Source organism: Amaranthus tricolor, chromosome 14 (assembly GCF_026212465.1).
Source record: "Amaranthus tricolor cultivar Red isolate AtriRed21 chromosome 14, ASM2621246v1, whole genome shotgun sequence".
In the NCBI taxonomy this organism is placed as follows: Eukaryota; Viridiplantae; Streptophyta; class Magnoliopsida; order Caryophyllales; family Amaranthaceae; genus Amaranthus; species Amaranthus tricolor.
In genome coordinates this window covers 12,724,456-12,750,977 of record NC_080060.1, presented here as the reverse complement: position 1 = coordinate 12,750,977, position 26,522 = coordinate 12,724,456, and the positions used below count along the sequence as shown (strand labels likewise).

At 32.6% G+C, this 26,522-nt stretch overlaps 1 protein-coding gene and 2 long non-coding RNA genes across 5 annotated transcripts; 1 reads left to right on the top strand and 2 right to left on the bottom strand.

The window, feature by feature from the left end:
• Nucleotides 1-10,027: 10,027 nt before the first annotated feature.
• On the bottom strand, nt 10,028-12,139 carry LOC130799569 (uncharacterized). Of its 2 annotated transcripts, XR_009039308.1 has the most exons (4): nt 11,889-12,139; nt 11,272-11,393; nt 10,488-11,054; nt 10,028-10,389 (listed from the first exon to the last, which is right to left on the bottom strand). It is a non-coding gene; the product is annotated as an uncharacterized LOC130799569 (long non-coding RNA). The 2 variants fall into 2 exon arrangements; XR_009039307.1 differs by having other exon boundaries at nt 10,028-11,054; nt 11,889-12,135.
• A 3,984-nt stretch (nt 12,140-16,123) lies between these two features.
• LOC130799568 (uncharacterized) lies at nt 16,124-19,541 on the bottom strand. Its single transcript, XR_009039306.1, has 3 exons — nt 19,394-19,541; nt 19,183-19,279; nt 16,124-18,950 (listed from the first exon to the last, which is right to left on the bottom strand). It is a non-coding gene; the product is annotated as an uncharacterized LOC130799568 (long non-coding RNA).
• A 2,104-nt stretch (nt 19,542-21,645) lies between these two features.
• Nucleotides 21,646-26,187, top strand: LOC130799566 (uncharacterized). Of its 2 annotated transcripts, XM_057662699.1 has the most exons (5): nt 21,646-21,861; nt 22,945-23,101; nt 23,191-23,392; nt 24,631-24,746; nt 25,886-26,187. In XM_057662699.1, exons 1-5 carry the CDS (start codon nt 21,842-21,844, stop codon nt 25,889-25,891), a joined length of 501 nt encoding a protein of 166 aa, XP_057518682.1. In that variant the 5' UTR covers nt 21,646-21,841; the 3' UTR covers nt 25,892-26,187. The 2 variants fall into 2 exon arrangements, with proteins under 2 accessions (XP_057518682.1, XP_057518681.1); XM_057662698.1 differs by lacking the exon at nt 25,886-26,187 and having other exon boundaries at nt 24,631-24,959.
• Nucleotides 26,188-26,522: the final 335 nt, after the last annotated feature.

Here is a 26,522-nt window from a genome sequence, read left to right as displayed (position 1 = left end):
GTGTTATTAGCACTTTAATTAAGGGTGTAACTAGTAGTATGTGGGTGTTATTAGCAATGTTCGCATTTTGGTATAAAAGGGGTATAAGGTAGGTACGGATCTACTACGGTGTCACTAATAGTACTAAGTTATATTCCCTTTGTCCATTTATTATCTTGCTACATACTTCTTCTGTCCTCGATTATAAGTTACAAAGAGAAAATTGATGTTTATTAAGAATAGTGAATGTTTTTGTTTTATAATGGTAGAATTAATGGTTAAAATTATGAGAAAGAATGAAAAGGTGAAATAAGTGGTTGAATATATGTGTGGAAAAAGAGATTCCCTTCTATTGAAGGAAAGGTAGCTTATATTTAAGTACAAACTTAAAGGAAAGTGTAGGTTATATCAAGGGACCGAGGAAGTAATAGAGATCGATAACATTCACAACTCTTCCTTTTTATATTTTATTCTTAATCTATAAGTTAAGACATTATCAAGTGGGATCTCGTTTGATTCGTTTCAAGGAAAATTTTATTAATATCAACTTTTTAGAATTTTTTACTATATATAATTAGAGAAATCAAGAATAGAAATATTGCTTAGCAAACATGTTTAGAAGAAATGTAGCAAGAGGGAGTAAGTAGCATGATCTGATAATAGAGAACAAATTTTTTTGTTGGCTGAGTTGGCAATTATAGGTCGAAGTCCCTAAATTCATTTAAAACCTCCTTTACCCTCATCAAGTCATCCCTTTCCCTCCAAAGAACAAGTTAAGTTGAGCCATTAGTGTGCAATTGTTCTTATTTTGATTGTATTTTGCGGTTGTGTCCATTAATATAACTTTGCTTTGTATTTTGCAGTGATTACGAATATGGAAGAAGTGCCAAAAATGAAAGCTGATAATGAATTTTATGCTGATTTAGATGCCAAATTGAGGGTATGTAATTTTGTATTTTTCTCAGCTTTAACCTATTCCTTCCTATCGATTTGATGAACACCATCAATTTATTAAAGTGAATAATTAGATGTTAGAGTATTTATAAGCATGATGAACAAAGGCATATGTCTTTAAAGGTTGTCTGGCCAAGACAAAATATATAAGACAACTATTTCAGAGTGTGTGTGAAAAATAGTCAGAAGCTTTAGAAGGGTCGCTCAATCCACTCGCGCTATTCTACTCGACGCACTTGAGCCATGCCGCTGATATTTGAGTAAAAAAAAACAGAATGAAAAATCAAAGGGAGTTGATTATTGTGAAAATTGAAAATTTTGTTTAATTTTAAAATGAACAAAAAATAATGATGTTTCATTTATTAAATATGCTTTAACTTCCCTTCTCTCTTTTGGTTTTTCGTTTTGAAGATTCCTATTTTAGAATAGTGTATTCTACTAGGTAATAAACGGAGTTGATTGATTCACTTTGGTGTCAATGTTTTAACATATCATTATTTGAAATTTGTATCACTTTTGTCATGTTTTTTCTTTTATTTCAGCTTTATTTTTAGATTTGAATTAAGAATATGTTATTGATCTCATGTAATTGATGCATATCCTATAGCTTAAGAATCAAATATTTCTATATTAGTTTGTAGGTCAAACTTGCATGTCATCAAATAAGACATGAAACATCGAGAGGCATACAAATAATTCAGCCTCCAATTCAACAAGAATATTGTCAGTGTAGTTTTTCTACAGCTGTTAAGACTTTAGATTATCAACTAAGGCTGTTATATTCACTTACACCTAAACCAACCGAATTAGTCAATCACATAGGTGTTTGTCTTTTTGACCATGTTAAGTTGAGAAGTGACCTTAAAGCAAAATTTCCTCAAAAAACTCGTTGGAGACCTCATGACCTTATAAAATCAGACCTCATTGATGGTGCTCCCCTTTGGAATGGGTTGAACCATTGTATTCAAGAATGCATGTTTGCTGACCCCTTAGCCACTAAAGGAATGAAGTGGGAGGATACTATAAAGATGTTTTTGAATACATGCCCTGTGGTTGGAGTGTTTGAAGTTAGAAATGATTATAAGATTAATGGAGATGGGATATACCATGGTTTGGGGGATCACATTGATGATATTCTTTTTTGTTTTGATGACAAGGGGAAAAAGTTCTGTCCAAAGCTTATCATGCTGTTGTGCTTTTAGATTACATAGAAGTAGACGATGTATTGTATGTATATTACCAAAATTCAGATGGTGATCCTGACAAGAGTTTGTGTAAAAAAGGAATTTCTTTAGTTCGTTCGAATCTCATTGTTGAGCTGATATATGGAGCATCCCTTCCTCCAGTACACCCTCCGGCTGTGATGCAATCATATGATCTACTTCAATACCTTAAAATGGATGTGGATAAGGTTGCAAAACTCATGGAAGAGACGGATAAATACATGGATAAATGTATAGAACTGCGTAAAGCAATTGAGACGCATGAGAAAAATGGTGCATTGGAGGATGTAAAAACAAGTTTGAAGGAATGTGGAAAATTTCTGGAAGAAATTGGTACTCATCGCCATAGCTTGTATGGGTTTGCTAAGAAGTATTGTAATGTGGAGGATGCTGGGATGGTATCTTTTTTGGACGTTATTGACACACTTAAACATTGTAAAAAGTTCTTAAGCTTTACTAAAAGCTTCCAGGAATTTATCAACAAACGTACAGCTTTCACTTGATGGGTTTTCTTATATGGCTGAACTTAGCGTTGGCAGATATTGATCCATGTATGCTTGGATCAGGTCTTAATGCTATGTAAGGGTTGGACCATGATCCAATTATAAACAAACTACAATCCAAGACAAACCATGAAGAGCATAATTGGATCAAAAACACACTTGCTGAAACTGAACTTACTGAGCTTAGCACGAAAACTAAGGAAGCCTACCTCCAAGCTGGACCAAGCATGAGTATCAAGACATGGCAAGACCAGGAGGGAACAACAGAAGGTCTCCCAGCAACCATCAGACAGAACAGAAGCTTGGTTCAAAGCCAACAAATAGCAGAACAGACAATCCAACAAATCTTCCGACCAGCCTACCTTGCAAGGGTTGTCTAGAGCTAACCCACGCACCTTGGAGGACATGGAGGGTAGAAATGGAATCTCTATACACAGACCTTTCCATCAAGACCTTAAGTGCCTCCTAACGATCACAGTAAGACACCAAAAAAGGGAGCTGAATGTCACGTGTCCACTCTTTCCCTAGTTCTCACGTGTGCCACTTGCTTACACTCCCGTCGTAAGACAAGTCAAGCAACCCCAAAGGTGTATTGCTAAACGATGTAGTTGGTGTGTTTGTGTGGATTTGGCTAAGACTTTGAGAAGATGTGAAGTAAGTAGGAAAGAATTGGGAAATGTAAGTGAGGTTTATGTATTGCACAAGGAAAGCTTTACAAGTGAACTCTCAAGTTGTTGGGTACAACTAAATGCCTTGGGGTATTTATAGGCAACACCCCTTACTACTTGTCCTACTTCTTGAACATTCTAACCTCCTCAAATGGAGGGATCTAGATTACATCTTTCTAGAGAATTCTACACAATTACAAGTGTTAAGGTACTCTAAAGTATGTACAAGAGTTGCCTAGAGAATTCTAGACATTAGATATTTACAAGGCTCCTTCAAGAGTTCTCCGGAACCTTCTAGTGTTCTCCGACCAGCCTACCTTGCAAGGGTTTTCCAGAGCTAACCCACGCACCTTGGAGGACATGGAGGGTAGAAATGGAATCTCTATACATAGACCTTTCTAACAAGACCTTAAGTGCCTCCTAATGATCACAGTAAGACACCAAAAAAGGGAGCTGAAGGTCCCCTGTCAGACAGATCAGACCTGGAAGAGCTGGAAGCATACTTAGCATAATTTCTGATTTCTGTTTCTGTTTTAAAACAAACGTGCCTATCACGTGCTCTTTAAAATGTGTTAGTTAATCCTTGTTATAGCCGTTATTTTTTTTCCTTGGAATTCCTATATAAAGGGATCCTCTCATTTGTATGAAAAATACACAGATTGTTAATGACAAATTCCTTCAAGTAAATTGCCTTGCAATTTCCTTTGCCTGGGTGAGTTCTTTGTGAGTGAAACAAAGAGACATTCGGTTTGTTCCACGAGGGTTAAGAGAGTGAATCTTAATATTAGTGTGAGGAAGAGGCCAATTGGTTGATATAAAGCCAATTTGTTTCTATCCAAGGCACAGAACCATTCATCAGAATTGTTCTGGCCACCTTCTGTTCATTCAGAACAGAAGGCTTATCGTGTGGCATTTGTTCAAGATCAATCTTGGCGTTGTTCTTGGAAGGATTTATCAGGTTCTTTGAGTTTTCAACCCCATACTGGCATCAACTTGGTATCAGAGCAAGGTAGCAGATAAGGGACACGAAGAAATAGAAGCTGTCTGAAACTGACTGCATTTGGGGTCGAAAACAGTAGCGTTTCGGGGATCGTATTGTGATTGTTTTCCAAAACTGTTTTTACACGGTATTCCTGATTGAGTTGGGAAACGTTTGGCTTTTGAATCATTGAATTTGGTGTTGTGGTTAAGGAGATATGAATTTTTCTTTAGAGCCTGCCCAAAACTGATCAAATCCTGGTACCTTGGTAAGTTGTCTTCGAAAAGCTATCAAGATTCCTTTCTTTGGCCTTCATTTTCTACCACATTATCAATCACTATCCTATATTCATCAAACCACATCATTTGTGCACTTTTTCATACGATTTATAGGTTTCTTGAGTGACCCATTGCATGTTTGTTTTGCAAAGTACAGGAGAGCCTCATTTGTATTTGTCTTTTGTATTTTCCTTGTGTCTCCTTCATTTTTGAGTCTTTTTCATTGTTTCTTTTTTTCACGTTGGGTATTTTTGAGTCTAGTTTTTCTTCAGTTTTCTTGTGTAGTCATTGAAGTTGTGGAAAAAAAGATGCGCAAGTAATTAGACCAAAGGTCACAAAAACAGTTCAGATTGGATGTTTGGAGGAATTTTTGAATTGTGAACAAACTAGACCACGTATTTGAGTATTTTCAATTTGGGGTGTTTGTAGACATCTTGAGGTGTGTTGTCACCAAATTTCGTCATACTTGGAGTTGGTTTGGTCGGGTTTTCAGTAGCAAACATTTCATACAGATTTCTGAATTTGGGCTGTGTGGGTTCTGTTTTTTATGTTTCTGTTTTGTGCACAAAAATTTTCCAAACTTCATTTCTGTTCCTTTTTTCTCTTTTTCACCCTTTTTCTTACTCTCACACTTTGTTTTTGAGAGATTATTGAGTCTTAGAATACCGAGTCATCAATAGTGAACATGAACATACATAAACCATTGGATAAACTAGATTGTGCCATTGAAAAACTTCAACTAGCATCATTGGAGGATGAGGAAGCCAGTCTTGAAGAGTTAAAAAAGATTTATGAAAGATTTAGGCATTGGGTGCGAGTTGATAATTTGCATAAACAATTGGTGAATGTTAGGAGTCAAAAGCAAAGCTTGAAGAGGAAGCTTCATCTTCAACAAGAAAAGCCGAGATTTCAACAAAGATTGCAAGAGCAATATGGGGATTCTAAAGTGGTGATTGTTCATGAGTATAACACTGATGTTGATCCGGTTAGGATTAAATTTGAGATCATTTCAAAGCATGTTGATACAAAAAGAACACCATTGTTTTCTTCTTTTGATAGCAATCAAGAACCATCCATTGTGGAGAATAGTGAAGAAATTGTTGTAGCATCTTGTGTAGAGGTGATTAATGATCGTAAAGGAGATGCTGAGGCATCTTGTGTAGAGATTCTCAATGATCTTGAAAAGGTTGTAGAGACATCTTGTGATGATTTGCGTTGTACTAGGCAGGAGGTATTACATGTGGCCAATGTTCATGCAAGTTTTGAAGATGATTCACTACTAGAACCAACAAAGAAGCATGATTTTGTAAGGACTACTGATTTTGTTGAGTTTGTTCATGTTAGCAAATTTGTTGAGTTTAACCCTACAAAAATTCTTGGTCGAATTTTTTCTAAGAAGGGGAGAATACAACAAGTTGAATGTAGTCTTGGCAATAGAAGCAAGGTAATCTTCTTGGTAAGCTTGTTTAATGTATGGGTGTGGTTAGGGATGGCAATGGGTACTGGACCCGACGTGGATCCGTATCCGTTTTCACGGATCTGGGTCTTTAAAATATAGACCCGTCGGATCCGGGTCGGATCCGAGTCCTGTTAAATTTCACGGGTCCGGGTCCGGATCTGGGAAAAATACCCAGATCCGGACCCGCGGATCTAAAGGACCCGTTTCTTTTTTTAAAAAAAAAAATTATTTTTTTTTTCATATCACTACAGTGTCAGTAATAAGTCAGTCACTACTCATTAACCCTTAAAGGCCCAATAACCTACTACCCCTGTTTTCAATTTGGTTTACAACTTTAAATTTTGAAATTTTAGTTTTCCTTTCCACTTCCAGTAACCCTAGCAGCCTTCTCCACTCTCCAGCTTCCAGTTTCCACGAGACCACGTTCCAGCTTCCAGCTTCTTTCAAGGCCGTCTCCAGTGCCGCCGCCTCCCATACAGCCGACTCCCATACAGCAGGTCGCAGGACTCGTCGCAGCCAGCAGCAGCAGGTGCAGGTCGATATCCATGTCTTTCCATAACCAAATTTATATCATGCCCAAACAAGTAATAATCACCCTCATTTTTACCATTTTTGCTCACCAAATGTTCCAAATCCTTCTTACCCACATCATAACTCTTGTTCTTATCATCTAATTTGGGTTCAAAATCACAAAAAGATGAAGATTTATGATGAAAAAAACATGATATGCTTTGTTGAAAGTCATATACAATACTATATAACAAAGAAAAATCAAGTAAATTTGAAAGGAGGGTGTTATGAGAAATTGATGATGATGCTTTCTCCATTGCAATATGTTACAGTAGGCGAGAATCAAATATTCTGAAAAGGAATTATAATTTGTTAGAATGTGTAATTTAAGTATAATTTAAGAAAAGGAAATTACTTGGTGTATTTTGGGGTTTCTTTAAGTTTTGATTTTTGTAGGAACTATGGACTTAATATTTTTTTTTTTCAATTGAGAAAAATGTTCCTATGTTGCATAATGAACTATATTAATATTTTGGAAAAAATTATTTTGAAAAATTTTAATTTTGAATGATGTTTAAAAATTTTCAATTGAGAAAAATTTTGAAAAAAAAAAAATTAGGACCCGTTTTTGGACCCGGATCCGATACTGGATCCGCAGTACCCACGGATCCGGATCTGGGTCTTGTAAAATTGGACCCGCGGATCCGGGTCCGGATCTGAATCCTGCTCTTGAAAACAGATCCGGATCCGGGTCCACCTGGACCCGACCCGGATCCGACCAGTTGCCATCCCTAGGTGTGGTTGATTATGCAAGTAAAGGCAAGATCATTCATCCTTAAATGTGTGATGATTATGGGGGACTTGGTTTGTGGAGTGTTTGTATGTAGATCAGAATACAGATTCGTGTGCCAGCAACAGATGAATCAGATCAGTGTGCACGATATTATCAGTGTAGGGGTAACAGCCACATGTGCAAATGTGAGCAGGAGCAGCAGGTGCATCAGAAATTGTAGCTCAGCAGATACAGTTTAAAAGCATCGGTGATCAGCAGCATGTGCGTGTGTGTAGAAGGAGATTCTAGTCAGAATATCAGCAGTAGCAGTTCATCTGATCAATAGTAGCAACAATAGAAATTGATGTGTTCTGGGCAGTAGGTATCTGACCAACTGAAACTGATGTGTTCTGGGCAATAGAAGCAGGACTTGTGTAGAAGGAGAGCTTGTGCACATGAGGATAAGTTGTGGTGTACATTGAAAATAAGTGTGTGATGATTTAGATCAGTGAGCTTATATTCTGACAGCCAGCAGCAGCAGCATTTTGCAAGTCAGATCAAGTAGCATCAGTAGGCTGCACGCATGAACAACTTTGTCCAAGCATTCAAGGAGAAGGTCAAGAATTGAGAACAATTCTTTTTCCAAGAAGGAGGGAATGATCCATGTATGCTTGGATCAGGTCTTAATGCTATGTAAGGGTTGGACCATGATCCAATTATAAACAACCTACAATCCAAGACAAACCATGAAGAGCATAATTGGATCAACAACACACTTGCTGAAACTGAACTTACTGAGCTTAGCACGAAAACTAAGGAAGCCTACCTCCAAGCTGGACCAAGCATGAGTATCAAGACATGGCAAGTCCAGGAGGGAACAACAGAAGGTCTCCCAGCAACCATCAGACATAACAGAAGCTTGGTTCAAAGCCAACAAATAGCAGAACAGACAATCCAACAAATCTGCCGACCAGCCTACCTTGCAAGGGTTGTCCAGAGCTAACCCACGCATCTTGGAGGACATGGAGGGTAGAAATGGAATCTCTATACACAGACCTTTCCAACAAGACCTTAAGTGCCTCCTAACGATAACAGTAAGACACCAAAAAAGGGAGCTGAAGGTCCCCTGTCAGACAGATCAGACCTGGAAGAGCTGGAAGCATACTTAGCATAATTTCTGATTTCTGTTTCTGTTTTAAAACAAACGTGCCTATCACGTGCTCTTTAAAATGTGTTAGTTAATCCTTGTTATAGCTGTTATTTTTTTTTTCCTTGGAATTCCTATATAAAGGGATCCTCTCATTTGTATGAAAAATACACAGATTGTTAATGACAAATTCCTTCAAGTAAATTGCCTTGCAATTTCCTTTGCCTGGGTGAGTTCTTTGTGAGTGAAACAAAGAGACATTCGGTTTGTTCCACGAGGGTTAAAAGAGTGAATCTTAATATTAGTGTGAGGAAAAGGCCAATTGGTTGATATAAGGCCAATTTGTTTCTATCCAAGGCACAGAACCATTCATCAGAATTGTTCTGGCCACCTTCTGTTCATTCAGAACAGAAGGCTTATCGTGTGGCGTTTGTTCAAGATCAATCTTGGCATTGTTCTTGGAAGGATTTATCAGGTTCTTTGAGTTTTCAACCCCATACTCGCATCAACTTGGTATCAGAGCAAGGTTGCAGATAAGGGACAAGAAGAAATAGAAGCTGTCTGAAACTGATTGCATTTGGGGTCGAAAACAGTAGCGTTTCGGGGATCGTATTGTGATTGTTTTTCAAAACTGTTTTTACACGGTATTCCTGATTGAGTTGGGAAACGTTTGGCTTTTGAATCATTGAATTTGGTGTTGTGGTTAAGGAGATATGAATTTTTCTTTAGAGCCTGCTCAAAACTGATCAAATCCTGGTACCTTGGTAAGTTGTCTTCGAAAAGCTATCAAGATTCCTTTCTTTGGCCTTCATTTTCTACCACATTATCAATCACTATCCTATATTCATCAAACCACATCATTTGTGCACTTTTTCATACGATTTATAGGTTTCTTGAGTGACCCATTGCATGTTTGTTTTGCAAAGTACAGGAGAGTCTCATTTGTATTTGTCTTCTGTATTTTCCTTGTGTCTCCTTCATTTTTGAGTCTTTTTCATTGTTTCTTTTTTTCACGTTGGGTATTTTTGAGTCTAGTTTTTCTTCAGTTTTCTTGTGTAGTCATTGAAGTTGTGGAAAAAAAGTCTTTTGTTGACCTTTGAGTCTGGCACATAGGCATGTCAGTTGTCTGTTTACATGTGGAGTATAGTTCACTGCTTTTGTTTACTATTTGTTCTGTTGCTATGGCTGTGTCCCACAAGCTGTGCCTTGTGTCTAACTGAAACTGTAACTATCCTTAATGTCCTTTCTTCTTTAATAATTTGAAGCTGCTATTTTTGACATGAATAAACATTTCTATTTTTGCATGTAGAATGTTCACATTGCCTTCACGAACTAAATTTGGAAAAAATTTCCTACTTTTAAACTTCTCTACATACTCTCTTTTTCTCCAGGTAGTCAGTACATGTAAATGTCTTGCAAAGAATAGCGGTCTGATAATTTGATGAGCTATTATGTTAGATGAGCATTTAAGTAATCAGTTACACCACAAGAAAAACCAATTCCTTTGGCAACAAACTAAAATCATTGTAAAATATTATCGTTATATAATTTATATAGAACCAACAATATAAAAATTATATATTAATAACAAGAGAAATACATATATATGCACGTCTAAAAAAATATCAAACAGCTTCTTAGAACATTAGTACACTCCACCCATGTCTAACTAGAGGAATCAACCAAGCCTTAGAACATTAGTACACGCACGCAGCAGCTTCAGATGGCACACAGCAGTAACATCAACGGCAGCAGTAGCAATGACAGCACCATCAACAGCAGCAGCAGCTACGGTAGCAGCTGCATCAGATGGAAGCAGCAGCAGAGCAGAAGGCAGCAACAGCAAGCGGATGACAGCAGAACACCAATTCATCACAATCAAAGTCCGAAACACATACCAGCTGTACAATATACCAGCTGTACAAGAATGTGAAGATAAATAGCAGATAGCAAACTCGAAGAAATCACAAAAGTTTTAGCACACATGAATGCCACATGAACAAATTAAACTATACCCCTTAAGATCGATTCTGAGCTCGACGACAGAACAGTCCAAAATACTCCACATCTTCTTTCTAGCCGAAATAGGCTGTAGATTTGCGTCCAAGTGCATCAAATCCCTGTTCTTCTCTACACCTTGGGGTACTTTTTGTGGGTTACTTTGTTTCTTATTTTCTACACCTTGGGGGTGGGTATGAGGATGGAGGTGGTGAAGATAGTAGTAATGATTGGCATTGGTGGGATGAAAAATGAGCAAGCCAAGATTTTCTAGAAGGATAAAAGATTACTATACTTTATCCTCCTCTTTCACTATCAATCAAAGTCTATAAAATTTCCATAAATTTTCTCACTCACTATTTCCTCCGTTTTACACTTAATCCACGAAGGCCTCAAAGGGAAACTTTCTACACTCAGTATCACTAATTCAACTCTGCAAAATATTTACCTACTTCACCACTTAATATAGGACTACAAGAGTAGTAGACAAATATAAAGAGCATCAATGATAACAAGTCCATCTTTTGTGATCAAATAATAAAATCAAAAACTTTGGCAAGCTCCTACATAGAATCCAATGCAAACTGCAAAAAGTCCATAAACGTTATTTAGAGGTACAAATCTACAATGGAAAGCACAATCCTTCTAGCATCAATATATAAGAGCTACACTCAATAGTATCATCCACATTAAGATAAGTGGGGGGTGAAACGAAAACAAGTTCATGTGGGGTTATTATCATTACCAAAAATGAAAAATACTTCAACCATAAAAACTTTAGAATGAAACAGACATATTTACCTGTTTAGCCATGCTACAAGCTTTATCAACAGAATTGAAGATCTCAAAGTAGAACACTGAGAAGTTGAGAGAAAGAGCCAACCTTATGGGATGTGTTGGAGGAAGTCTGTAAGAGCAACGTCCTGAAATAAAAATTATAAAATTAAGTCAGACATAGCTTCTCGGAGTTTTGGATGGCTGAACTGAAATCACAAAGATGAACAGCAGAATCCAGAACATTGGTAACCAGATCAGGAAGGAAATTAACTTGTCATAAGTCATAACCATACTTCACCTAACCATGAGTCTAGCAAGCAAAAACAATAATGCGTGAAATTATTTTCAGATCCTACAGTTAGGTTGCTACTCTTAATTAAAGCAGGATGCAAATGTTGGGTCCTAAACATCAACAATTGAGTAATTTCATAGTGTGATTTCCGTCAACATTAGAGAGTGAATGGCGATTGATTGAGTTTAAGGGCAAAACCCAGAAAATTATAACCAAAGAAACATCCAAATAATAAATCTAACCACATAAAATTTTCTTAAAAAAAATCATCAATTATATTTAAAATGAAAGAACCAAAATTTAAGTCCATTCAATTGAACAAATGAGAACTAAGGAGGTTGAGAGCTACCCATCTCGGTTATGTGCCTGATTTGGCTATTGTGTGAAGCAAAGAGGACACTCTTACAACCACCATGGTCGTTGGGCACTCTACGTTGGGGCTGTGCGGCGGTTGGCTATGCAGAAAGTTTTGGGTGAGGGATACGGGCACTGTTTGGGTGTGAGGGAGATACTAATGTCGTGGTTTGGGTGAGAGGGAGATACTATGCGCAGTTTTTGGTTATGCACAATAAAAATCAATTTCTTTTATAAATAATACTATGAGGTTTTTGGCAACGACATTGTTATATCAATATATTCAATAAGTTTTTGCAACGAAATATGATATTGCAAACCGCTATTAAAGTGTTGGCTGAGACGATCGTCAAACTACCCGCATAATGTGAAACAAATTCGATTCAACACTCATGGTTGAAATTTAATTCATGATTTCATTTAACTTAAATTTTTTAGTATAATAGGATTCTTTTCTGTATCCCTCTGTATACTTCTTTTGAGTGCACCCTTGATATCTAGAGTTTGAGCAGTTTGAGGACTATCTCTGTTGTAACTATTCTAAAATTCATGTATATTCTCTTTTTTTTATGTCTATGCTTAAGGAGGCTTGCAGGTACGCACTATCTCATGTATTTTTGTATTACAAATTTTGTTACTCCGAAATAATATGAATGATATCAGTAAAATCTAACCTCAATTTGTGGTAATTGGAGATAATCCAATTGTTAATAATGCTACTTTCTAATGTGCTATTCATGTGTATATTATATTTCAATTGAGGTCTCGACATTAACAGTGTTAAATATTTTATTGCCAGAGCCATGATAGCTGTGCAAACAATTTTTCTTGTTTCAGTTGAGTTGTGAGACGTGATACAGTTTGGATCCATACAGGAGGTTGCAAGTTTCTATTACTTCATCTATTGCAGATTTTTTCATAGTTGTTTCTTGAATTAAGGTTCCACCATTTTTAAGGATGGTTGTCACCATTTTGATATAGAATATTGTGGTTAAACATAAAATTGGAGCAATTCTTTATGATGCATTTTTTACTTTTAATAGTTTTTTTGGTGTAGGTACAAATTTGTTGATTTTTCAATACTGGCATATGAAAAGGAGGTATATATTTGTTTTGCGATAGCACAGAATCAAATTTCAGGAGGCAAATTCAGCTATTTTTCCTCCAGTAGTAATCGACTTATGTTAAGTTACAAGACGGGTAGTTATAGCCTGGATGAGGGAGTACCTGATTCAAATGACTCCCTCATTCAAATGTACATGCGTTAAGGATCACCAACATCCATCTTAATACTGATGTTGTTCATAACATCGATGGTGATCATGATGTTATAGAGCATTAAGACCTAAGTTGTTAATGGAAGATGATTAGAGTTAGAGCTGCTAGATCTTAACTTGTATCCTCCTGCTAATTAATAATTTAATTCCTTTTATATATAATCATGTAACTTCTAAAATGTTAGTCTTATAATTACAAAAATTCCTAATCAATCACTGTAATTTGTAAATTAATATAAAAACACAAAATAAATGCCAATATATTAAATAAAGTTTAAAAAGGATAAATTTAAATTCTAAAAGCACCACCGTATCAAATTCTTCCACATAAGGGTGATTTGCCAATATTTCGAATCACTGTTATTTACTTGGACTAGCTTCATTTATTTTGGTTACCGGTGCAACTTATTTATTTTTGCTTGTGAATCCTTTGTTTACAACTAATACCTATGGTAAATCAGTTTTAGCTTTAAGTACCGATGAATTTGTAATAAAAGACTTGTTTATTTTGATACAAAAATTTATTAGCATAATGCAAAAATATCTAGCTTTTATGAACTAATAAACAAATCATCTATTTATAAAGTCAAAATCAAAGTGATAGAAAAATCAAGAACTTTTCAATCATCGGAAAAAAAATATATAAGAGGCTTTACTCAAAAATGAAAATGTAATTTCGAACTTTGTGATACACCAAAGTTTTTTTTAACATTCTATAATGAAATATAATTAATTATTTTATTAACATATAATATATTGGATTTAACTTACCAGATGATTAATATATCAGATGATTTTGGGTTTAACTTACCTACACTATTAAAAAGCTAACAAATAAGAATCTTCCTATTATAAATTCAATTTAATTACGGTTAATTACTTTGACTAAATTTTAAAACGTCATTAGTATAGGATTGTATTAATTACGGTTAATTACTTTGATTAAATTTATAAAACTGTATTAAATAAATAAAATCACCAAAAATGGAAAGTGTATCAATTAAAAAGCTAACAAATAAGAATATCTGACTAAATAGACATATCATAAAAGAATTTAAACCTTTCCCACAAAAGCAAGTACGCAAATTAATTAAAGCAAAAGAAATACTTCCTACCTCTAGGGCACTCTACATCATCCTATTAATGCCTTGCTCTTTTCACAAACGAGCCTTTAATGTTGTCTGGCAGCTCCATAAAATGCATCTGAACACCCTTTGTGAATACAAAACAGCTAGCCTTTTTCTTCCTCGAAGCAGGGGGGAGAGAAAATGTCACAGGAAGCTTAAACCTTGTTTCATCTGAAGTTGAACAAACAAAAACTACCTCTTACAAAGTTGTTTCGAGCATAGCATGAAACAAAGAAACTAGAAGACCGTTCGCCACCAGTGAAGTAGCAGCCACTCAGTCCTCATTTACTTCTACGAAGGGGTCATATATCTATACCCTATTCATTATAGTGGATAGAACCGATAAGTCAAACAGTTAAAATAAGTCAAATAGTTAAAACCAATATAGTTATACTTTTTTTACTTAGACAAAAAGGGTCCAGATATGAATCAACCAAATTGTGCATGTATATATGAAATAATTATACTTACGTTCAGTTTTAGCATTTATATGAAACGATAATTATATAGCTTAACAAATTTTCAATTATTACACTATTGTATGCTAAATAAAATGAATTTTAATATATATTACAATAAAAAAGGTTATTATTGGTAGTATTATATGAGATTGAACATTGTTAACTAATTGTATTCAATTTAGTGCAATACCTTTTTCATAAAATTATCTATTATAACTTTTTTTACATAATAACTTTCATTAAACTATTAATAGTACAATTTTTTTAATCTAAAAGCACGCCCAGGAACAACTAGTAATGTAAAATGATTAATTGATTATTGTATCCAACACAAAAATCAAAAAGAATAAAAATAAAAGCATACTACTATTAAAATATTAGTCAATTTCATAACTTGATTTGTTAAGATAGTATTTTGTAATAATAGTAGTATGCATTTATTAAAATAAAAGGATACTACTATTATTTGGTTACTTGCCACACATTGATTTTTTATAGGTATCAAGATGTCATACAATTACAAAGGTGTCTTACTTTTCGTTTGTTATGAACTCACAACCAAACATTATCGTATGTCAATGATTGTTTATCCCGAAAGATAGACTTGTTGGTTCCATGTCTTGTAGCATTTGTCAATTGTACTTGTTGGTTCTATGTGTTGTGTCAGTTATAAACAAAATCACCAAATAACTTAAAATCTTCAAGCATGATAGAATAATGCCAGTAGATGCATGAAATATGGTTCTTGCTATCAACTTTCACTCTATGGAACAACAAACTATCTTCCATGTACCTTTGAACAAGTCAAGCACTGATTGCATGTCTCTACCTTCAACCTCAAGCATCTTTATGTTTGTAATGAAATTCATCGGAATAGTCGGAATCGTACCGCTCTGATACTATATTTATTGTAAACTGACTGAATCCAAGATACGGTAACTTTGGAAATGAAATAATAAAAGAGACAAAAGTGAAATTATATCATCAAATATATGATTAAAGGAAGATTAAAGATAATTACAACTCTACCCAATTAAAAATGGTTATATGTTGCAGAAATAAAGTTGACGTAATTATTCATTTCAGCATAATTGAGCACATTTTCTTTCTTCAGAAAACACTTTTAACAGTGAAAAAGAAAAGGCAACACCAACACCAACAGAAATCCAACAACTAACTTCCAAGTTGACCGTGAGGTTCCCTTCTTTGTTGATCTAAGCATCTCATGAAACAACCCTAATTCAATCATAACCCCAAAAAAGGAAGCAAAATTTGTTTTAATTGAAACAAATAACTTATAATATAATCATTCATTCAATAGTGACCAAATGCATTTTTAATTGATAAATAACCAATATAGGTTAGTCACTTAGCTTTGCAATTTCATTCAAAAGTCATCTATCACGAAGGTGGAAAGAATGGCCAAATTTAAAAATTGAGTAACATTCATGTTGAGGCCATGCTTAGATAGAGTTATGCATCAAATAGGAAAAAATGAAGGTGAATAGAGATGAAGATACAGCTAATAAAATACTTCATCTGGTTTTTAATAGTTGTCACACTTCTGTTTTTTACGCTATTCGATGGACGATTTTAATCTTTGATATCTTCAATTTAATATGATAAAAAATTCTAAAAAGTTAATATTATGAAAATATGCATTAAGACGAATCAAACAAGATCCCACATGACTATGTTTTACATTATACATGGAGAAATACATATCAAATAAGATCAGTTGATGAACAGTTGTTGCTATAGGAACTGTAGCAACTATTAGAATCCGGAGGAAGTAGTAATTAAGGAAATAAAGTAGTAGTGATAGAAGGAGACTAAGGCATATAAGAACTATTAACACCTGATCAAAGAACTATTAAAATTTGCCCAAAAAAAGTTCTACTAAAATTTTATGTTTAATTTCAATCTACTTAAGAAGAAAAGGTTAATAAACTTCTATTTTAAGAAGAACTCGTTATCGATTATTCCTCTATTCAAAGGTTAGCCTCATTTTTCTTCTTTCTCTTTTGTACTATACAAATTCAAACACTATTAACACAACTAAACTTTTCAAAACACCCATCACAAGCTAAAATATGGCTTACCTTAGCCAAACCATGATTAAATAATAAGAACTATGAGTTAAGGGCACTGTGGAGAGCTATTAAGGGCATTATACCATTATGTATAGTTCGTATCCTCTTTTCAAATTTTTCTTTCCCTACATTCAATTACATTGCCAATTAAATAACCTAAATAGATAATCTGATAAGCATAAAAATCAACAAATACCAACATCAAAAGGAAATGACAAAAATTGAAAAAGAATCAAATAGTCGAGTACCTTTGAAGGAATTAAGTGTCCTAATAATCAAGTGTAACTACTAAAATATAAATAGAATATAATATGGAGATTAATACATTTGATTATATTAGGTGGTCCCAGTGTTTTGCTAGAAACCAACTTTGATCTGTATATTAATTAGATTAGTATACTGCTATTATAATCGGGTCCTATGAGGTCACCCATATAAGTTACCGATTGGATAAAACAGTACCAATTGCATAAGATGCTCTTTGGACTTTTTAATGTAGGAGTTATTAGTATGAATTGATGATATGTTTTAATTGGGAATTAAAACACAAAATTAATTCATTTTGATTATTACATGTAAATGTTATATGTAACCATCAAATGGGTATGTGAAGAGGTGTTGCATTTGTGTATAAATAGATGCACTTTGCTCATCATTTTCATAAGCTTGTGTGCCATTTCTCTCTACCTTTCTCCACCTTAAAAGAAATAAGAGTGTTAGTATTTCTTATTTCGTACTAGCATACGTGGTGATCCAATTGGTGCTTGTGGACCAATAATAGAGGAACGATACTTGACGTTCTAATCTCATTTGGTGATATTTCATACAAATGAAGTATATTTGTTTTATAAAGTTATCATTGTCCGCTAATATTGTTGGATATTGCAAACAACTGATTGCCTATAATCATGTAACTTCTGAAATGTTAGTCTTATAATTGCAAAAATTCCTAATCAATCACCGTAATTTGTAAATCATCACAAAAAGACAAAATAAATACCAATAAATTAAACAAAATTTAAAAAGATAAATTTAAATTCTAAAAATCATCGCCCTATCAGAGAAGTCTTTCAACCTCTGCTCCTTTTGTTTACACAACTTCTACAATGTTGGTGCAATGGCTATTAACTATTCTTTAATCGTTCCAAAAGTTTCCTCCGGTTATCCAAAAGCAATGTGTATGTAAGATAAAAACAAAAAATTGACTTGTTTTTTACATCAAACCCCTAAGAAAATTCAATAATACACAAAAATTAACCTAAATCATTGAGTTAGTTTTGAAGAAACACTAAAAAACATATCAAAACAATGTATTAATATAAAAGAAATGAACCAAAGCTCTCAACCTAAATCAACCATAATTGAATGACATTTCCTTCATGGCACAAATTACTCCAAAATTAAGAAAGATAAACCCATATTACTCTTCAAATTTAAGAAAGATGAACTAAATCTTTTGTTTCAAAAACCAAAGTTAAAAATAAATTAGAATGACATAGTTTTCCTTCATGACATAAATTACTCCAAATTTAAGAAAGATGAACCAATATTACTCTTCAAATTTAAGAAAGATGAACTAAACCCATATCAATTTATGTAATTTGAAGAGTAATTATATTACTCGTGGATTAGCCGACAATAAAGATGTAAAGCTTCTCATAATTTGATGGCAGATCGAGATTGAAAACACATAGATGTATAATTAGTCTATAGTTAGCATCAAAGCCATTAGAAGACTTATTAGGACATAAATTTACCATAATAATCAGTAGAGTTGGAAAGAAAACTCTGTAAATTCAATTAAAACAAATGAACACAGAACAATACCAAAATCAAATAGAAAATACCACAAAACTAAAACAAATAAAACCGAAAACCCAACATGAAATAGCAAGAAAATTCAACAAAATAGACCCTGAACCTTAAATTTAAGACGGGAAACCTGTAAAAATGAACCACAAATTCTACTCAAAATTTCCATCCCCAAAAAACAAAATTTCAGCTTCAAAATTTAGAAAAGATCAAAACTTTGAAAGATTAATAAACTAAATCAATCAACCGAACTTGAAAATGCTCATCTCCATCTTCAACTGCCTGCACTTTTTGAAGTTGAAATGAATGGAATTAGAAAGTCAGGGTTGAGAGACATAAATATGTCAAAAAAGTACAAAATTCGAAAGCGAATTTGATATGTAAAAATTAGCCAAATTAAACCTAAAATTTAGAAATTCGTATATGGGAATAAGATCAAAAGCAATGGAGAAGATGAAGCTTGCTGAAAACACAAAACCCTAAAACAAAAATACATCTTAGAACATCTAGATCTCTTACAAAATTGAACCATCTTCACTTCATCGCTCCTAAAAATCGCTTGAAGTTGCTCTTTGAAGGACGATTTTTCCGCTTCAAACATTCGTCTTGTATTGATCTGCAAAAAAGAAAGGAATGCAAAGGGTAAAATGAAAGAATTGACTAATTAGGGTAGAAATGGCGAGAAGAAAGAGAAACACAGAATGAATTGACGAAGAGGAAAAGCCATCACCAAGAAGCAATAAGAAAAGCAGATAAGTGCAGGAGGAGCAAGGGTGGATGAAGAGTGAAAATTGCAGAGGAAATATCGAGAAGAATGACAAAACCAAGGAATTCATGAAGCAGAAGGAAAAAGAGTTAAATCAGACAAAACCTAATAACTGCGGCGACTAAAAGGCTGAGATGGCAGCTGACATGGCAAAAGTACTATTCATTTTGTAAATGTGAATAGTGTCAAAGTGTTGTTCACATTTTATACGTTATGGATAGATAGATGAATTGGTCTCTCGAGAGACTATCTTTAGGAAAGACAGTTTTCAAGAGCTCAGCCCAAATCTAATTTATGTTAATTTTTATAAAAAAAAAAAAAATTGTTGCTGAAATCAAAAAACAAAAGCGTGCGTGTGTATGGAATGTGAAAAGTCACATAATATATTTGGGATTATAACATTTATTTGGGGTTATAGCATAATATATTTGGTGTTATAACAACATATATTTGGGGTTATAACATAATTTATTTGGGGTTATAACATAATATATTTAGAGTTATATATATATATATATATATATATATATATATATATATATATATATATATATATATATATATATATATATATATATATATATATATATATATATATATATATATATATATATATATATATATATATATATATATATATATATATATCTAAGGTTATAACGTAATATTTATGGGGTTATAAAAACATATATTTGAGGTTATAACAACATATATTTGTGGTTATAACATAATATATTTAGAGTTGTAACAATATATATTTGAGGCTATAACATAATATATATGGGGTTATAAAAACATGTATTTCGAGTTATAACATAATATATTTGGTGTTATAAAAATACTATATCCCAAAAATAGACTATTATATACCCAACTACTTAATTTTAAGACCCCCAAATATATAATACTATAACCCCAAACACAGACCATTATATATCCATATAATGAGGTTATAAATCCAAACATAAACCATTATATACCCAAATATATAATGTTATAACCCCCAAACACAGATCATTATATACCCAAATATATAATACTATAACTCCAAACACAAACCATTATAAACCTAAATACATAATACTAAGACCCCATATGCATAATACTATAACCCCAAACACAGACCATTATATACCCAAATATATAATGTTATGATTTCAAACACAAACCATTATATACCCAACTATATGATGTTATAACCCCAAATACAGATCATTATATACCCAAATATATAATACTATAACCCCAAACACAAACTATTATATACCCAATTATATAATGTTATAACCTCAAACACGGATCATTATATACCCAACTATACACGCGTGTTTAGAAAGTTTAATTATTATTTTTTTAAAATAAAAAATGGGCTGCCCAAACTTGAGACGTCTCTTGTAGAGACGGTCTCAAGTAAGAATTTGTGTAGATAGATAAATAATAGATAATATATTCACAAAAACTTGGACGAGACAGTTTTATTATGAGACCGTCAATTTGGGTCTAACAACATTTTCATTTTTTGAGCATTTATCAATTTTGATCTTATAAGTATCAATTTTGAAAATTGATAACTTTAAGATCAAAATTGATATTTTATATTTTTAAGATCAAAATTGAAAAATGTCCAGAAAATGAGAAAAATGAGAGAAAGCATGTGAGATTTTTACAAACGCGAATTGGGCCGACCCAAATTAACGGTCTCATTATTAGGCTGTCTCGTCCAAGGCCAGCTGTAATAGATTTCAGTGTTCAATTTGGAGTTAGTTTTGGATTTTGATGAACTAAAACACCAAACACAGAAAATTTGAAATTTGATATGTAAAAGTATCAAAAAACAGCAATACATTAAGCTATTTTTCAACTTATTTCTAAATGTAAGCGCCGTCAGCCCGAAGTTCAGGTTTGGTTCTGTTTGCAGTTGATAACTGCGAACAAAGGCAAACTGGTCAAAAAAAATCAACTAAGCGAACAGGAAATTTGGTCAAAAAATTTGCATCAAACCCTTTGTTCGCAGTTAATAAGTGTGAACAGAACCCATACCACTGGTTTGGGAATTAGACGCTTATATTTAGAAATAAGTTGAAAAATCTTTTTTTGATAATTTACTTATTAATTTCAAATTTTCAAAAAACACCGAATTTAACTAAAGCCCAACCCACAATAAAAAAATAAATAAAATAAAAAGCCTCGGAAAACAAAAATAACCCCCAAATTCCTACTGCACGCCTACACGCCCCATTTTGTCATTCTTATGTTTTTCATTCATTGCCTCTAATCCTCAAATCTCATGTAAAGTAAACCCTAACTCAACAACAGAAACACGCCTCTGCTCTCTCTCATTCTCTTTCAAATCTGGTGCCTTCATCTACAAAATATTCCAAAAGGTTCATCATCTGTGTTATTCCCACCGCCATGGAATACGAAGATAGCAGGTTGAATTTACTTTTAGTTTTATCTTTTTGTTTTTTAGTGTTTATGTATCTTGGTTTGTTGGATTTTCCTTAGATTTCCTTTATTTTCATGTTGATTTTAGTGTTTATTTTCGTTTCAATTTCGTCTAAATTTACTTTTATGCTTGATTTTCTTTTTCTGTTTCGTGTTTGAGGATGGATTTTGGATGTTAGATTTTCGTTTTTTTAGATTTCATTTCTAGGTTTTTTTTTTTTTTTTTTTTAATTATGTTTTTGCTATGGATTCAACGATGGTTAAATTTAATTCATTCACGGGCTTTTGTTATTATTGTGGGTTTTTGTACCATATGAAAATAAAGGGTGGCCATCAGATAAATAAAAGTCAGGATTTAATCCTCCTGTGCCTCTCACTTTTGAAAAAAAAACTTTATCTCCTTCTCTCTTTCAATCTCTCACTCTCTTACAATTTTGCAAGAAAAAAAATTGTGTCAAGCATAATATAATAGAAATTATCGGTTTTAGTTGAAGGATTGGGGTTATCTACAAAAATGACTGACTCATGAATCTCTCACTCTTAGAATTTTACAAGAAAAAAATTGTGTCAAGTATAATACAATAGAGGTTATCAGTTTTAGTTGAAGAATTGGTGTAAATGACTCTGACTCATAGAATTTTACAAGAAAAAAAATTGTGTCAAGCATAATATAATATGATATAATAGAGGTTATTGGTTTTAGTTGAAGAATTAGGGTTATTTACAAAAAAAAATCTGACTCAGACTCATGGCAAGGTAATTATGCAAAATTCATTCTTGATTACTCACTTTACATTCTCAACCTTACAATTTGATTGTTAGTATTTTCTTGAATAATAAATAATTTTTCTCATTCAACCCACCGTCGTTTTTGACATACATACATTTTCTTAATCCAATATTGGTAACCTAATCGCAATATTTTCATAATCCTAACTTTTGTCAATTAATTAATAATTATATATTATTGTATTATTCTGTTACTAAGCCTAATTTTTGTTTTGTTTTGCTTTGTTTTGTTTTAATTTAGTGTATTTGAATTAACGATTGGGAATTCGGTTGAATTGCAGCTACGGTGGGTATAAGTTGAACCCGTCTCTGATGAGTTATTCTTCCTATGATCCTGCATCGCCCATAGGTTGTAATATCTGTTTGAATCCAAAATACCGTGCAAACTTCCTTACCCCTTTTGCTAACAAGATTTTGGATCAATTTAATTCTGAAAATGTAAGTATTATTTCATTCATTCATTCATATTGATTTCATTTACTAATCTTAATAGTTCATATTGATATTATTGATTTGATGATTTGCAGTCCACTGACTATGAGCTTGTTGATTGTGTTGCTCTTGTTAAATCAACACTTGAATTTGATCTTTTTGTTCACTGCAACTTTACTGCCAAGCCCCACAAATATCCCTTTGTTGCTGGTGATTATTCCACCAAGTTATTCTATGCCGAGATTCGCGGAGATATCAATGGCCAAATAAATGCATCTAAGTATTCTATATTGCATGGTCAGAACTCATAAACCACTTTATTGAATTTTAGCTTCATTTTCATGCACTACTACTTAACTATTGTCCCATTTTTCTACAATTAAAATTGATGCCAAATTGATTTTCTATAGGGAAAGTAGCATATGTTATCACTATTCCTCATTAAAATTGTTTATCATGGACTGCTCATGCTTCCTTGCCACGAGTAGAATTCTATTCATTTGTTTTTATATTTCCAGTTGAAATTTAATCAGCTTTTTTTTAACGTCTTATATTAAATAGCTCTGATAATAATTGCAATTACTTTAATTGTTGCGTTTCTTGATTAAATTTATTTAGTAGTTTTTTATATTTTAATCAACCGATTCCCTTTTTGTAGAGTCACAACTACCCTCAGTTACGAGGGGAAACGAGTTTCTTTTACCCACAATATTTACTCAAATATAACTTTCTGATCAGTTTCTCTCTCATACATGATACAACCCAACAACAAACGTACTAGCAAAACAATATTTCAATTCTCCAATCAACAAAGATTGCAAACACAACGCACATTATCATTGCCATTGTTGGTATATATATATATATATATATATATATATATATATATATATATATATATATATATATATATCCTTATTCTATTTTTACTAATTGAAGATCAAATTCAACGTCTTTCTTCTCTGTCTGGTTTAGAAAGGGTCAAATTTGATCAACGAATTAAGTTGTAAAAAATTGAAATTCAAAGAATTAAGTTATATAACGGAAATTTAAAGATGAATTTGTGGGAGAGAATTTACAAAAGAAAAGAGTGGAAATTTGTTTGTTCAATTCTTGTTAGTGGTATGTGGCAGTTGAGAGGTGAGTTTTGGACGGAATTTCACATCTAGGTTTTGGGAAAAAATGCTATGCTTATCCCTTTTTTTTAATGCCATTACGTTTTCATTCCTCATACCAAACTCCCTAATATTCATTTTCTTTTTTCGTCTTCAATTTGGAAGCATTGTTGAAGTTTTTAATGATGTTTTCTTTTGAGATGTCTTGTTTTCAACTAATTTTTATTGAATACTTTTTTAATATTATGCTTTCTTTGACTGTTGTTTCTTTTGGAAATTCAAACCACTTTGTAAATGCTAGATATTGGGTGACCTCTTAATGTCAATTTAACTTAGACATTTTATCTGCATTTCGCTTTATTAGGTTTTAAATGTTGGGAATTTTTGTTAAGTATTTACGTATGACTATTCTATTGTCAGGTATGAAGACCGAGCTTGGCTGTAAGATGTGCCCAAATATAGTTTATCATCCCATCTCTGAATCTGATAAGGGACCCTCCTACCAACAATCTACTAGTCTGTGCCTACAAGATAAGGTCGACCCAAAAACTTAATTCTCGTATGGATACCCTATTATAGTGTGCACCAATCTAAAATTAACAAAAATCTATTTGTGTATTTTTTGTGTTTGTTACATACTAAAATAGTGTGGATTAATTTCATATAAGACTTTCTCCACAAAAACCTATTGCAAAGAATTATCATTAAAAACTCAAATCTATACAAAAAATGTCATAAGGTTGAAAGTATTAAGAGAGTACATTACATTTTAATTAAAAAAAAAAGATATCATTATGGTTTTGCGAAAACCGTTTCATCCAAAAACTAACAAAATGATTCAAAATACATATATATATATATATATATATATATATATATATATATTTGACTTTTCATCCAAAAACCAAACGATAATCCAAAACTAAATCTTGATTTTTCAGTCAAAGGTAGACGAAAATACATTATCATTGCCATTGTTGGTATATATATATATATATATATATATATATATATATATATATATATATATATATATATATATATATATATTTATATACATCCTTTTTCTATTTTTACTAATTGAAGATCAAATTCAACTTCTTTCTTCTCTGTCTGGTTTAGAAAGGGTCAAATTTGACCAAAGAATTAACTTGTAAAAAATTGAAATTCAAAGAATTAAGTTATATAACAGAAATTTAAAGATGAATTTGTGGGAGAGAATTTACAAAAGAAAAGAGTGGAAATTTGTTTGTTCAATTCTTGTTAGTGTTATGTGATAGTTGAGAAGTGATTTTGGACGGAATTTCACATTTTTGGAAAAATTGCGATGCTTATCCCTCTTTTTTTTAATGCCATTACGTTTTCATTCCTTTACCAAACTCCCTATTATTCATTTTCTTTTTTCGTCTTCAATTTGGAAGCATTGTTGAAGTTTTTAATGATGTTTTCTTCCAAGATGTCTTGTTTTCAACTAATTTATATTGAATACTTTTTAATATTATGCTTTTTTTGACTGTTGTTTCTTTTGGAAATTCAAACCACTTTGTAAATGCTAGATATTGGGTGACCTCTTAATGTCAATTTAACTTGACATTTTATCTGCATTTCGCTTTATTAGGTTTTAAAATGTTGGGAATTTTTGTTAAGTATTTACGTATGACTATTCTATTGTCAGGTATGAAGACCGAGTTTGGCTGTAAGATGTGCCGAAATATAGTTTATCATCCCATCTCTGAATCTGATAAGAGACCTTCCTACCAACAATCTACTAGTCTGTGATGACTATCATATCTCTATTGTTATCTAGGCTTGTAATAATCTGTTTTACAAATATGCTAGTGGATGTGTGACTTGATTACTTCAAGTAGTCGGGAGTGTTTTGGCCTAACAAGATTAACTTGATTAGTTTATAAATAAGTTGGATGACATTAAGCTCGACCTAAAAACTTAATTCTCGTATGGATTTGATTTACCCTATTACAGTGTGTACCAATCTAAAATTAGCAAAAATCTATTTTTGTATTTTTTATGTTTGTTACATATTAAAATAGTGTGGATTAATTTCATATAAGACCTTCTCCACAAAAACCTATTGCAAAGAATTATCATTAAAAACTCAAATCTATCCAAAAAAATGTCATAAGGTTGAAAGTATTAAGAGAGTATATTTCATTTTAATCAAAAATAAAGATATCATTATGGTTTTGCGAAAACAATTTCATCCAAAAACTAACAAAATGATTCCAAATACATATATATATTTGACTTTTCATCCAAAAACCAAACGATAATCCAAAACTAATTCTTGATTT